The following is a 12,083-nucleotide window of genomic DNA, read 5'->3' as shown; positions in this document are numbered from 1 at the left end:
CTCTAGGAAATGAGGTTGGGTTCTGAGAGGCCAGGAGATTACAATTCTTGATGTTGTTTAGCAGGTAGTGACAGCAAATATAGAGAAAAAAATAAATGGGTGATACCTAATCAAAAATAAATAAAGCAAATGGACAAAAATATTTCTTAAACTGACCACTAAGTCCAAGAGTAAAGATGAAAAAGAGAAAATATAATGATTCATACCTTCTCTGTGTTGCCCTAGGATACATGGTACTAAAGGGTGTTTTCAGACACAGTACAGGAATTGTCATAAAGGTGGCCTGAAGTGGCAGGAATAGTTAAACGCAGAGAGATTGAAGCAATCTCTGCAATGCCTTTCCTACATGACAGAACCCTGGCAGAGCTTTTCCCAAGAGTTTGAGGCAATAGCTTCCTTGAGAAGGTGCCAAAGAGGAGAGTGGGCAGGGGATGTGCAGAGCCCTGTTTGGAACGGGGTTGGGGTAGGTGTTGAGTGTAGGCGGCTTCCCCTCACCCCGAAGGCTCGTTGCTGTGCTCCTGAGACGACAGACACCAACAAGCTTTTTGCACCTGGGTTTTATTACGTGTTGAATAAATAGGTGAATAAATAGATAAAAGCATTGTCCAAATAAATAGAGGAAGGTGTATAAATAGGGGAGCGGTGAGTGGAGGCTGGGGGTGCAGGGCCGTTGTGGCAGCAGCTCTTGCCGTGGGTCAGGGAAGGCGTGAGGATGGAGGTGGGTTGGGGCGGTGTGCGGCAGTGGTCCAGCGGTGGCGAGGGCTGTCTGCATGGGGCCCTGCGGGTTGTTGGAGGTGGCTGTTCTAATTGGGGGTGGTGCTGGTGAGGTTGTGGAGGTGCTGGAAGCAGTCGTGAGCTTGGAGGCGGACGTGGTCCCAGGCGCAGGCGCTGTGATTGTGGGTGCGGAGGAAGTCCTGGATGTCGCCGAAGTATTTGTCGATGGTGAGCAGCAGGTTGCGGGGTCCTTGTGTTCGGAAGAGCATCCTGTTGGGTGTCAGGCACTGCTGGAGCTGCTGGCTGTGGTGGTGGAGGCTGTTGAGGAGGTGTTCCCGTGCCTGGTTGTGCCAGTGTTGGGGGATGCTGTTGCTGCTGAGGATTTGCAAGAGGTGCTGGAGGATGGTGAGGGCGGCGGCGGGTTGTTGGGAGCGGGGGGTGTTGAGGAGGGTGTCGGGGAAGGAGGGCGCGTGCTGGTGGTGGCAGGGCTGTGTGGGGCTGGGAGCCATGGCCCGGAGGAGCTGGAGGCTGTCCCAGGGGAAGGTGGCGTGGCGGGGCCGCAGGTGGTGGCAGGCGGTGGCGGCGGCGAGAGCCGTGAGGAGGAGCAGGAGCGCCGGGGCGCCGTGCGGCAGGCGGGGCCGTGGGGTGTGTGGCGCAGCCATGGTGGGGCTGTGGGTGCTGCTGGGTGGTGCTGGGCAGGAGCCCGGTCAGGCTGGCTGGTGGTGCGGGTGGGCGCTGTGCTTGGGCTGCTGCTGGCTCGCTGGCTTTATGTGGTGCCGCGGTTTCCCTTCCTGGCTTTCTGAGTGCGGCGAGTTTCCGGCCGTGGTTTCCAGCGGTGGCTGGTGGCCGTGGTGGTCTTGGGGAAGTGCGTTGGTGGGGTGTCCGTGTGCGGGGCGGGCGGTGTTGGTGCTTTGCTGCTGGTGTGTTGGGGGCAGGTTGGCTGCAGTGGTGGTTGAGCGGGGGACTCGAAAGCGCTGGGGTCGTGGTGACACATAGTGATGTGTTTGTGGTTTTTCCTTTTCCTCTCGTGAGCACTTGTGCCTGTTGTGTTTCACTGAATTTCCCTTTCTTTCTTAGTCTCTTTTCCTTGTGTAATACTCCACTTATTTTTGTGGGTTTTTTTAGTTTCTATATCCTTTTTTTTCCTTTGAATTACATCATTACTGTTCACATTCTGGGGTTATAGGAGATGTGTCTCAGGAATCTCAGGAGCTCTCTCTGTCCAGATGTCCTTTGAGGAGGTGGCTGTGGGTCTGGGCACTTGAGCACTGAATTTTTTTTGCTGAAGCTTCTGCAATGTATTCACTTTCCTTTCCTCAGTTTGAACTTCATTGTGTTCACGGAATCACAGAGTGTGAGGGATTGGAAGGGACCTCAAAAGCTCATCCAGTCCAATCCCCCTGCCGGAGCAGGAACACCCAGATGAGGTTACACAGGAAGTTGTCCAGGCGGGTTTGAATGTCTGCAGAGTAGGAGACTGCACAACCCTGCTGGGCAGCCTGTTCCAATATCTGTCACCCTCACTGAGAAGAAGTTTCTTCTCAAAGTTCAGTGGAACCTCCTGTGTTCCAGGTTGTCCCCATTATTCCGTGTCCTATCATTGGTCGTCACCGAGAAGAGCCTGGCTCCATCGTCGTGACACTCACCCTTTATATACCTGTAAATATTAATGAGGTCACCCCTCAGTGTCCTGTTTTCCAAGCTAAAGAGACCCAGCTCCCTCAGCCTTTCCTCAGGAGGGAGATGCTCCACTCTGTTCATCCTCTTTGTTGCCCTGCGCTGGACTCTGTCCAGCAGTTCCCTGTCCTTCTGGAACTGAGGGGCCCAGAACTGGACACAATATTCCAGATGTGGTCTTAGCAGGGCAGAGTAGATGGGAAGGAGAACCTCTCTGACCTACTAACCACCCCCTTCAAACACAGCCCAGGATGCCATTGGCCTTCCTGGCCACAAGGGCACAGTGCTGGCTCATGGTCATCCTGCTGTCCACCAGGACCCCCAGGTCCTTTTCCCCTACACTGCTCTCTAATGGATCGTTCCCCAACTTCTGCTGGAACCTGGGGTTGTTTCTGCCCAGATGCAAGACTCTTCACTTTCCCGTGTTGTATTTCATTAAATTTCTCCCCACCCAACTCTCCAGCCTGTCCAGGTCTCTGGATGGCAGCACAGCCTTCTGGCGTGTCAGCCACTCCTCCCAGCTTGGTGTCATCAGCAAACTTGCTGATAGTGCACTCTATCCCCTCGTCTAAATCATTGATGAATATGTTGAATAATATAGCCCCCAGTGCTGACCCTTGAGGCACTCCACTAGATCCAGCCCTCCAGCTAGACTCCACCTCATTGATCACGGCTCTCGGGCTTCTTCTCTTCCGCCAGTTTGCGGTCCACGTCACTACCCAGTCATCGAGACCGCACTCCCTCAGTTTAGCGGTGAGGCTGCTGTGGCCGAGTGTGTCAAATGCATTACTCAAGTCAAGGTAGACCACGTCCACCGCTCTGCCATCATCCATCCATCTTGTTATGTCTTCATAAAAGTCAATGAGGTTGGTCAAGCATGACTTCCCTTTGGTGAAGCCATGTTGACTGCCCCTGATGACCCTCTTATCCCTGATTTGCCTTGGGATGGCACCGAGGATAAGTTGTTCCATCACCTTCCCAGGGATGGCGATGAGGCTGACTGGTCTAGTTAGCCAGGTCCTCCTTCTTTCCCTTTTTGAAGACTGGCGTGACATTTGCTTTCCTCCAGTCCTCAGGCACCTCTCCCGTCTCCCAAGACTTGGCAAAGATGATGGGGAGTGGTTCAGCAACGACCTCAGCCAGCTCCCTCAGCACCCGCGGGTGCATCCCATCCGGACCCACGGATTTATGGATGTCCAGCTTGCTTCTTTGCTCCCTAACCCAGTCCCCATCAACCATGGCAAACTCCTCCATTGTCCTGCCTTCCTGTGGGGCCTCAGGGGTACGGGGCTCCTCAGGCCAGCCTCCGGCAGAGCAGACAGAGACAAAGAAGGCGTTCAGGAACTCTGCCTTCTCTGTGTCTTCTGTCAGCAGGGCACCCAGCTCATTCATCAGTGGCCCTACATTGCCTCCTGTTAGTTTTATCTGCCCTGTATCTGAAGAAAGAGAAGAGACAGAGATAAGAGTTTTTTTCCTAAGCTTTGCTAAGCTGTCGCTTACTGAAGAGTGAAAGAGATGCACCCAGAAGTTCTTTATATATGGGGATTTCTCTGTTTTCCTTTTGAGAAGTTTTCATGACCACTGTCACCTTATGCTGCACAGGGGAAGAAGTCCTCTGCCGAAAGTGCAATTATTGCACTTGTTAGTGTTTGCGGGGTGTTACACCTTCTGTTACACTACTGCAACTTCTCTGTTTCCCTCTCTGTTTAATTCTGTTTGTTGGTGAGGTTTGGTTTGTTTGGTTTTTAATTGCTGTACGTGCATCATGCGTTTCCATTGGTTTACCTATTTTTTTTCCATGGTCTACTTCATCTTGGAGATCACCAAACCAATGTGTTGCTTAGGGCAGGTGGTGTCAGAGGAGGTTGCTCCGGGCCTTGTCCAGTGATGCTTTTGGATATATCTCCAGCAACGGACATCGCACAACCTCCCTGGTCCCTCCTGTGGGGTTGTTTTGCCTTCATGGTAGAGAGAGTAATAATGTTTTATTCTTTCATGTTGGAAGTCCTTGTGTTCCAGCTCGTGTCAGTACCTCTCCTCCTCTGTGTTTGTACGTAAGGAGGGTTTCCTTTCTTGAGCCACCTCAGATAAAGCAGATCCAGTGAGGGTATTTCTGGCTGGAGGGAACATCCGGAGGACTGTAGTACAACCTGGGAGCTGCATCTGGAGGGGTTGTGCTGTTTACCTGAATGTATCTGGTGCTGCTTGTTTTCTCGCTCTCCAGCTACATGGGAATTCCCCGTGTGTGTTTGCACGGAGCAGTGTCCTTGCGGTGACGTGGTGGTGAAGATGGTGTGACCGAGCCTGGAGAACAAGCTGTGTGAGGTGTGTTGGAGAAGCCCAGAGCTGCTGAACTTGTGTGTTGTCTTGCTCAGGCTACCTGGGGAGGGCAAAGCACCCGCAGCAGGTGTTTTAAGGGTGGTGTTTGGAGGGCGAAGGAGCAGCTGGTGCTGGTGGTGCGTGGGTAGTTTTCTTCATGGGGCGTGCTGTGCTGGTGTGTGCTGATTGGTTTGGACCATGTTGGGTATTGGTGTTTGGGGGGTGTTTCTTGTTGTTTTCTAAGGATGTGTTGGGATGGAGGAGGCTCGGGACAACGTGCTCTGTGTAATGAGGCAGGTTCCCATGGGCGCTGGTGTGCGAGCACAGGCAGGAGTGTCCTGTTCCAGTTGTGGTGGTTGTAGGAGAGCAGTGAGCAGTCCTGGGCTTCTGCTGTGTTTTTTAGGGCTTGTTGGACTTTTTCGGGATGTTTGATAACGCTGGGGTGGTGTTTCTTGTCCAAACGTGCACAGGCCTTGATGTGTCCCCTTCTTGCCTATTTGAGGTGCACCCCTTGTCCATAGCACCTCACTGGGCCCAATATCACTGTTGACTGCAGGGTGAAAATAAACTGTGGCAGATGCTCTCTGTTAACCCCCCACCCTCCGCGCTAAGGAAAGGGAATAGGAGGAAAAGGGAGAGAGACTTGCAAGGTGGAAAAAGTTAAAAACGCTTTACTAACGCTACTAATCAATAGAGAAAATAATAAGGAATACACAAATCCAATCTTGAATTTCCTGGGCTAGTGCAGGGTTGGTGCAGCAGCTGCAGGGCAGGCACCCGGCAGTCCTGGGCTGGACTCTGCAGTAAAGCTGAACTGGATTTGGGATGCAGGGTCTGGAGCCAGGCCTCAAGTCGCAGGCACGACAGGGAGGGTCCTGTTCCGATGCCGACCAAGGTGGAAGAGAGTGAGACCCTCATGATCTCCCACTTTTATAGGGTGTATGACGTATATGGGATGGAATACTTTGTTGGTCAGTTTTAGTCACCTGTTCTGTTCACCCCTCCTTGCAAATATGACCCTGTCACTTACGGGACGTGGAAAATAGATCAGCAACGTTGGCTGCCATAGCACCAAGTCTAAACCTGGGACTCTTCTGCATCCCGTTGTTACCGTTATCAGCTCCAGAGCAAACAGCATCTTGAAGAACATGCGTCCAAATTGGGAAGAGTGCGGTTCCTTAGAAGAACTTAGCTGAGAGGAAAATTCCGTAAAAGAGCAAGTGGTCTTGTTTTTAACAAAACCAGGACTCCCAAGCAGTGCTGTGGTATTGCCGAATGGCTGTTTGTGATGGGTGGTGGTTTGGGGGGTGGGTTTCACGTGTTGGCAGTGGGAGAGGGCTGGGAAGAGAGAGGGTGGGTGGTGGGCGAGGAGGAGCGCGCAGGGCAGGCATCCTGTGTCCTGGGTGAGCGTGTGCTCCACGGGTCCAGCATCAGCGGGAGATGCCTGTGTGCTTGGAGGCCCATGGTGGGTGCCCAACAGTGTCCTGCTGTCCGGAGCCTTTAGTGGGCCGGGGTGCAGGAGGGAGGCTCGTCCCTGCCAGCCTGCAGAGACCTTTTCTTTGCTTGTCAGGTACATGCACGATGACGATCTTTTTCTTCTTTTGCTTATGGAAAAAGGTCTTTATTTTCCACAAGTGAATAAATAAATATGTATATAAATGATATTGATACATAAATCAATAATCAGGAAAATAAATTAAAATAAATAAATAAATAAATAAATAGAGCTCCGTGACAGATAGTGGTTGGCGTGACACTCCAATAATCAGGAAAACAGATAGATAGATAAACAGACAGACAGACAGATAGATAGAGCTCTGTGATAAATAGTAGTTGGCATGAGAGTCCCGGAGTGTCCACAGGGCCCTTCCCCTCCGTCAGGAGAGGTCGCAGTCCAGACGGGCTCCATAACGCCGTGGGTGATAAGTACCACCCATATCCCCATCGCCCGGCGGCTCTCCATGAGTGTGCGGCACAGCAGGTTCCTCCTCCTTCCGTTCCAGCAGAGGTGGGTGTGCGGCTGCGCTGCAGCCTGGACCCGCCTGTGCTCACTCCCTTGTGGCCGTCGGCTCCTGTCTGGGAGCGGTGCTGAGCGATCCCAGCCCGGGCTGCTGCGGCCTCTGCTCCGTCTGCAGCCGCTGGTGTTGGCTGGGAATGGGTGTTGGGCGCAGGCGGGTTTGGTGGAGGGCAGGAGCGCTTTGGCTCTTCACCTGCCCTAGGAGTTGGTCCATGTATTGGAAGCAGATGTGAGCTTGGAGGCGGACGTGGTCCCAGGCGCAGGCGCTGTGATTGTGGGTGCGGAGGAAGTCCTGGATGTCCCCGAAGTATTTGTGGATGGTGAGCAGCAGGTTGCGGGGTCCTTGTGTTCGGAAGAGCATCCTGTTGGGTGTCAGGCACTGCTGGAGCTGCTGGCTGTGGTGGTGGAGGCTGTTGAGGAGGTGTTCCCGTGCCTGGTTGTGCCAATGTTGGGGGATGCTGTTGCTGCTGAGGATTTGCAAGAGGTGCTGGAGGATGGTGAGGGCGGCGGCGGGTTGTTGGGAGCGGGGGGTGTTGAGGAGGGTGTCGGGGAAGGAGGGCGCGTGCTGGTGGTGGCAGGGCTGTGTGGGGCTGGGAGCCATGGCCCGGAGGAGCTGGAGGCTGTCCCAGGGGAAGGTGGCGTGGCGGGGCCGCAGGTGGTGGCAGGCGGTGGCGGCGGCGAGAGCCGTGAGGAGGAGCAGGAGCGCCGGGGCGCCGTGCGGCAGGCGGGGCCGTGGGGTGTGTGGCGCAGCCATGGTGGGGCTGTGGGTGCTGCTGGGTGGTGCTGGGCAGGAGCCCGGTCAGGCTGGCTGGTGGTGCGGGTGGGCGCTGTGCTTGGGCTGCTGCTGTGTCCATGGCTTTATGTGGTGCCATGGCTTTCCTTTCATCATCTCAGCAGAATTTCCCGACTTCCATTTTCAGTTTCGCTTTCTGTTTACTTTCTCCTCACCGCATTGGTTGTTCTTGTCACAGTGTGAGCGGGTTGGCCCTGCCCTAGGGAAGAGGAGCTGTTTTTTTCCCAGGGCTGCTGTCGGGGTGCGGGGGGAGCCTGGCCCCGCTGCTGCTGTGGGTCGGCGGGGGATGTGAAAGTGCGGCTGAGCCTCTTGTGTCAGCTGTGCTGGGGATGCACTTCAGGGTTTCCTTTCCATCTGTTTTGGCAGTTGTGTTTCTTGGTTTTTATTTTCTAGAGTCTCTTCCTACCAACATGTAGTTTTCCTTTTCCATCCTCCGATGCTCTTTGCATAAATGAGCTAATGCACGTTTTCCTTATATTTCTCATTGACTAATATTTTCATGGGGTTTGTTTTTTTCTCTATATAGCATTTCAGCTTTGGTGTTGGAAGAATGTTTCCGACATTCTGCAAATATCCCGCAGAATATTTTTAAGTTGTACTCGCTGAGGTGTTTGTGTCCCTTCCTGAGCAAGGATCTTGTGGTGGTGCTGGTGTAAGAGGGGCTGCCGTGAGCTTTGCGAAAGGTTTTGGAGCAGGGGAAAGGTGTGTGGTGTTGTCGGGCTGGGAGCCCTGGTCTTGTCAGGCAGCGTTGTGTTGGTGGGTGCTGTGCTTGGGGTGCTGGCACGTACAGGAAGATGTGACGTCCCTGGGTGCTGTCACTGCAGGAGGTAGCTGACCTTGGAGGTCCATGGCTGCACTTTGTGTGTGTTGCCGTGGAGCAGTTTGTGCCACAAGGTGTTTTCAAGCGGTGTCAAGGAGAGAGCAGCTGAGGGCGGTGAAACCTGGCGGGATGAATCCTGTGAGTGGTGTGCCGTGGTGGACGGGTACAGCTATTGAGAAGGGACAGGCCGGGTAGGAGCTGGCGCTGTGTGTACCGGAGGGGCTGGAGTGCATGGAGCGATTGGCAATGGCAAAGTTGGGACCCTCTGGGTAAGGAATAAGGGTCATGAAGTGAGTCCGCTGTAGGGCACCCAACCAGGATGGTGACACTGATCAGTTATCCTTTAATGAGCTAAGCGAAGCCTCCAGGTCATCTGCCCTTGTCCTTATGGGGCCTTCAAGTTGCCAGATGTCAACTGAGGCTATCACACAGCTGGCACCAACAGGTCCGGAAGATTCCTGAAGCATCTGGACGATAGCGTCTTGTTCTAGGTAGTCAGGGAATTGACTGGGAAATGTGCCCTCTTAGATGTTATTCTCAGTAACAGAGAAGCTTTTGTAGGAGAAGTGGCAACTGGTGGCGCCCTTGGCCACAGCAGCCATAAAGCGGTCAGGTTGAACATCTTGGCTGATGGGAGGAAAACTGCCACCAAGACCTCAGCTCTAGATATGAGGAGAGCAGAATTTGGGCTGCTCAGACAGCTACTGAGTAGGATTTCTTGGGAAGCAGCTTTTGAAGGTGTTGGGGTCTGTCAGTGTTGGTCAGTTTTGAAGTACCACCTGCTAAAAGTACAAGAGCAGGCAATTCCCAAATGCCAAGAAATGTAGCAGGCGAGGCACAAAGGCAACTTGTTTGAGCAGGGATCTTCATCTTGAAATAGGATGCGAGAAGGAATTCTATGGTCAGTGGAAGGAAGGTCAGGCGTCATGGGAGCACTGGAGAGACGTTTCTCGGCCCTGTAGGGAGGAAATTTGCATGGCCAGAGCCCAGTTAGAATTGGAGCCGGCCAGTACTGTGAAGGACAATCAAAAGGGCTTTTTAAGATATGTTAATGGCAAAAGGCAAACTAGAAATAACATTGTCCCATTACTCAATGAGCATGGTCACCTTATTAGTTCATTGCTTTCTTTGCCTTGGAATTCAACACCAAAGATGGACTTGGGGGCGCCCGCAGCCCTGGCTTAGAGAACCATGGCTGCGTGAAGAATAAACTTCCAACGCATCTGGAACTGGTACAGGATTTCCTGCTGCAGCTGGATGCCTGTAAGGCAGGGTGGCCTGATGTGATTTTCTAGTGTTCCTGGGAATCTGGAGAGGTCTCAGTTGACTGGAAGCTGGCATACGTTGACCCAATCCAGAAGAATGGCAACAGGGATGACCCTGACAGCTACAGGCCGGTCAACCTCATTTCTGTTCCTGGCAAAATCATGGAGAAGAATGTTCTGGGAGTTACTGAAAAACATCTGAATGACAACGCAGTCGTTGGTCAGAGGCAGCACAGGTTCTTGAGTTGAACGTCCTGTTTAACAAACTCAGTATTTTCTGTGACAAGGTTCCCCACCTAGCTGACGGAGGGAAGCCTGTCAGTGTGATCTTTCTGGATTTCAGTGAAGCCTTTGCTGCTGCCTCTCACAGTATCCTCCTGGACAAGATGTCCAGCACCAGCTGGATGAACACACAATGCAGAGGGTGAGCAGTTGGCTGACAGGCCGGGCTCAAAGGGTTCTACTAAATGGAGTTATGTTGGGCTGGCGACGGGTGGCAAGTGGGTTCCCCTGGGATCCGTCTTAGGGCCACGCTCTTCAATGCCTTAATAAATGACTTAGACTCAGGACTTGAGGGATTGCTTAGTACATTTGCTGATGACACAAAATTGGTGGGAGCTGTTGATGCTCTTGATGGCAGAGGCCCTGCAGAGGGATCTGGATGAACTGTAGACCTGGGCAATCACCAACCACATTAAGTTCGAAAGGGTCAAGTGCTGGATTTTGCACCTGGCACACGGCAACTCTGGCTGTACATACAGAATGTGGGGCGGAGGGGGGATCTGGGGTTTCTGGTTGTCGACAAGTTGAACATGAGCCAACAGGGTGTCCTGTCAGCCAGGACGGCTACTGTGTCCTGGGTTCATCCAGCACAGCATTGCCAGCCGGGCAGGGAGGTGGTTGTCCCGCTCTGCTCTGCACTGGTGTGGCCTCACCTGGAGCACCGTGTGCAGGGCTGGGCAGCACAGGATAGAAAAGGTATAAAGGCACTGGAGGGTGTCCAGAAGAGGCTACGAAGTTGGTGAAAGGTTTGGAGAGGAAGCCGTATGAGGAGCGGCTGAGGTCGCTGGGTTTGTTCAGCCTGGAGGACACTGAGGAGAGACCTCCTGGCGGTTACAGCTTCCTCACGAGGGGAGGAGGTGGGGCAGGCACCAAAGTCTTCTTTTTAGAGAAGAGACGGAACCCAATGACAGAACCTGAGGGAACGGCAGAAAGATCTGCCTCGGGATGTTCAGGTTGAACATTAGGAAAAGGTTCTTCAGCCAGAGGGTGGTGGACACTGGAACAGACTCCCCAGGGAGGTGTCACAGCCCCAAGCCTGACAGTGTTCAAGCAGAGACTGGACAATGCCCTCAGACGCATGGTGTGAACTGTGGGGTTGTCCTGTGCAGGGACAGGAGTTGGACTCTGTGATCCTTGTGGGTCCCTTTCAACTCTTGACATTCTGTGATTCTCTGAAAAAGCCTCCTTGGAGAGGTGTCAAAGAGGAGAGTGGACAGGGGATGTGCAGAGCCCTGTTTGGAGCGGATTTGGGGTAGGTGTTGAGTGTAGGCGGTTTCCCCTCACCCCGAAGGCTCGTTGCTGTGCTCCTGAGACGACAGACACCAACAAGCTTTTTGCACCAGGTTTTTATTACGTGTTGAATAAATAGGTGAATAAATAGATAAAAGCATTGTCCAAATAAATAGAGGAAGGTGTATAAATAGGGGAGCGGTGAGTGGAGGCTGGGGGTGCAGGGCCGTTGTGGCAGCAGCTCTTGCCGTGGGTCAGGGAAGGCGTGAGGATGGAGGTGGGTTGGGGCGGTGTGCGGCAGTGGTCCAGCGGTGGCGAGGGCTGTCTGCGTGGGGCCCTGCGGGTTGTTGGAGGTGGCTGTTCTAATTGGGGGTGGTGCTGGTGAGGTTGTGGAGGTGCTGGAAGCAGTCGTGAGCTTGGAGGCGGACGTGGTCCCAGGCGCAGGCGCTGTGGTTGTGGTTGCGGAGGAAGTCCTGGATGTCGCCGAAGTATTTGTCGATGGTGAGCAGCAGGTTGCGGGGTCCTTGTGTTCGGAAGAGCATCCTGTTGGGCGTCAGGCACTGCTGGAGCTGCTGGCTGTGGTGGTGGAGGCTGTTGAGGAGGTGTTCCCGTGCCTGGTTGTGCCAGTGTTGGGGGATGCTGTTGCTGCTGAGGATTTGCAAGAGGTGCTGGAGGATGGTGAGGGCGGCGGCGGGTTGTTGGGAGCGGGGGGTGTTGAGGAGGGTGTCGGGGAAGGAGGGCGCGTGCTGGTGGTGGCAGGGCTGTGTGGGGCTGGGAGCCATGGCCCGGAGGAGCTGGAGGCTGTCCCAGGGGAAGGTGGCGTGGCGGGGCCGCAGGTGGTGGCAGGCGGTGGCGGCGGCGAGAGCCGTGAGGAGGAGCAGGAGCGCCGGGGCGCCGTGCGGCAGGCGGGGCCGTGGGGTGTGTGGCGCAGCCATGGTGGGGCTGTGGGTGCTGCTGGGTGGTGCT

At 54.1% G+C, this 12,083-nt stretch overlaps 4 protein-coding genes across 53 annotated transcripts in view; 1 reads left to right on the top strand and 3 right to left on the bottom strand.

The window, feature by feature from the left end:
* The window catches only part of UBAP2 (ubiquitin associated protein 2), a 182,274-nt gene that overhangs the window by 79,875 nt on the left and 90,316 nt on the right, over nucleotides 1–12,083 (top strand). The gene's annotated exons all lie outside the window — the stretch shown is intronic.
* LOC135577412 (interferon-like) lies at nucleotides 804–1,376 on the bottom strand. Its single transcript, XM_065047062.1, has one exon. The coding sequence runs from the start codon at nucleotides 1,374–1,376 to the stop codon at nucleotides 804–806; it is 573 nt and encodes a 190-aa protein (XP_064903134.1).
* On the bottom strand, nucleotides 3,052–7,481 carry LOC135577347 (uncharacterized). The gene is given in 5 exon segments (XM_065046625.1): nucleotides 3,052–3,106; nucleotides 3,440–3,827; nucleotides 5,741–5,848; nucleotides 6,763–6,901; nucleotides 6,903–7,481. Coding segments are annotated over 5 exon segments (1,269 nt in total).
* Nucleotides 11,480–12,052, bottom strand: LOC135577411 (interferon-like). Its single transcript, XM_065047061.1, has one exon. It carries the CDS (start codon nucleotides 12,050–12,052, stop codon nucleotides 11,480–11,482), a length of 573 nt encoding a protein of 190 aa, XP_064903133.1.

Source organism: Columba livia, chromosome Z, assembly GCF_036013475.1.
Source record: "Columba livia isolate bColLiv1 breed racing homer chromosome Z, bColLiv1.pat.W.v2, whole genome shotgun sequence".
NCBI lineage: Eukaryota > Metazoa > Chordata > Aves > Columbiformes > Columbidae > Columba > Columba livia.
The sequence above is the reverse complement of the archived record's forward strand: the minus strand, read 5'-3'. Positions and strand labels throughout refer to the sequence as shown.

Coding starts and splice junctions, on each gene's coding strand:
- LOC135577412 (XM_065047062.1), bottom strand. CDS start 1,376: ATGGCTGCGCCACACACCCCACGGCCCCGCCTGCCGCACGGCGCCCCG.
- LOC135577411 (XM_065047061.1), bottom strand. CDS start 12,052: ATGGCTGCGCCACACACCCCACGGCCCCGCCTGCCGCACGGCGCCCCG.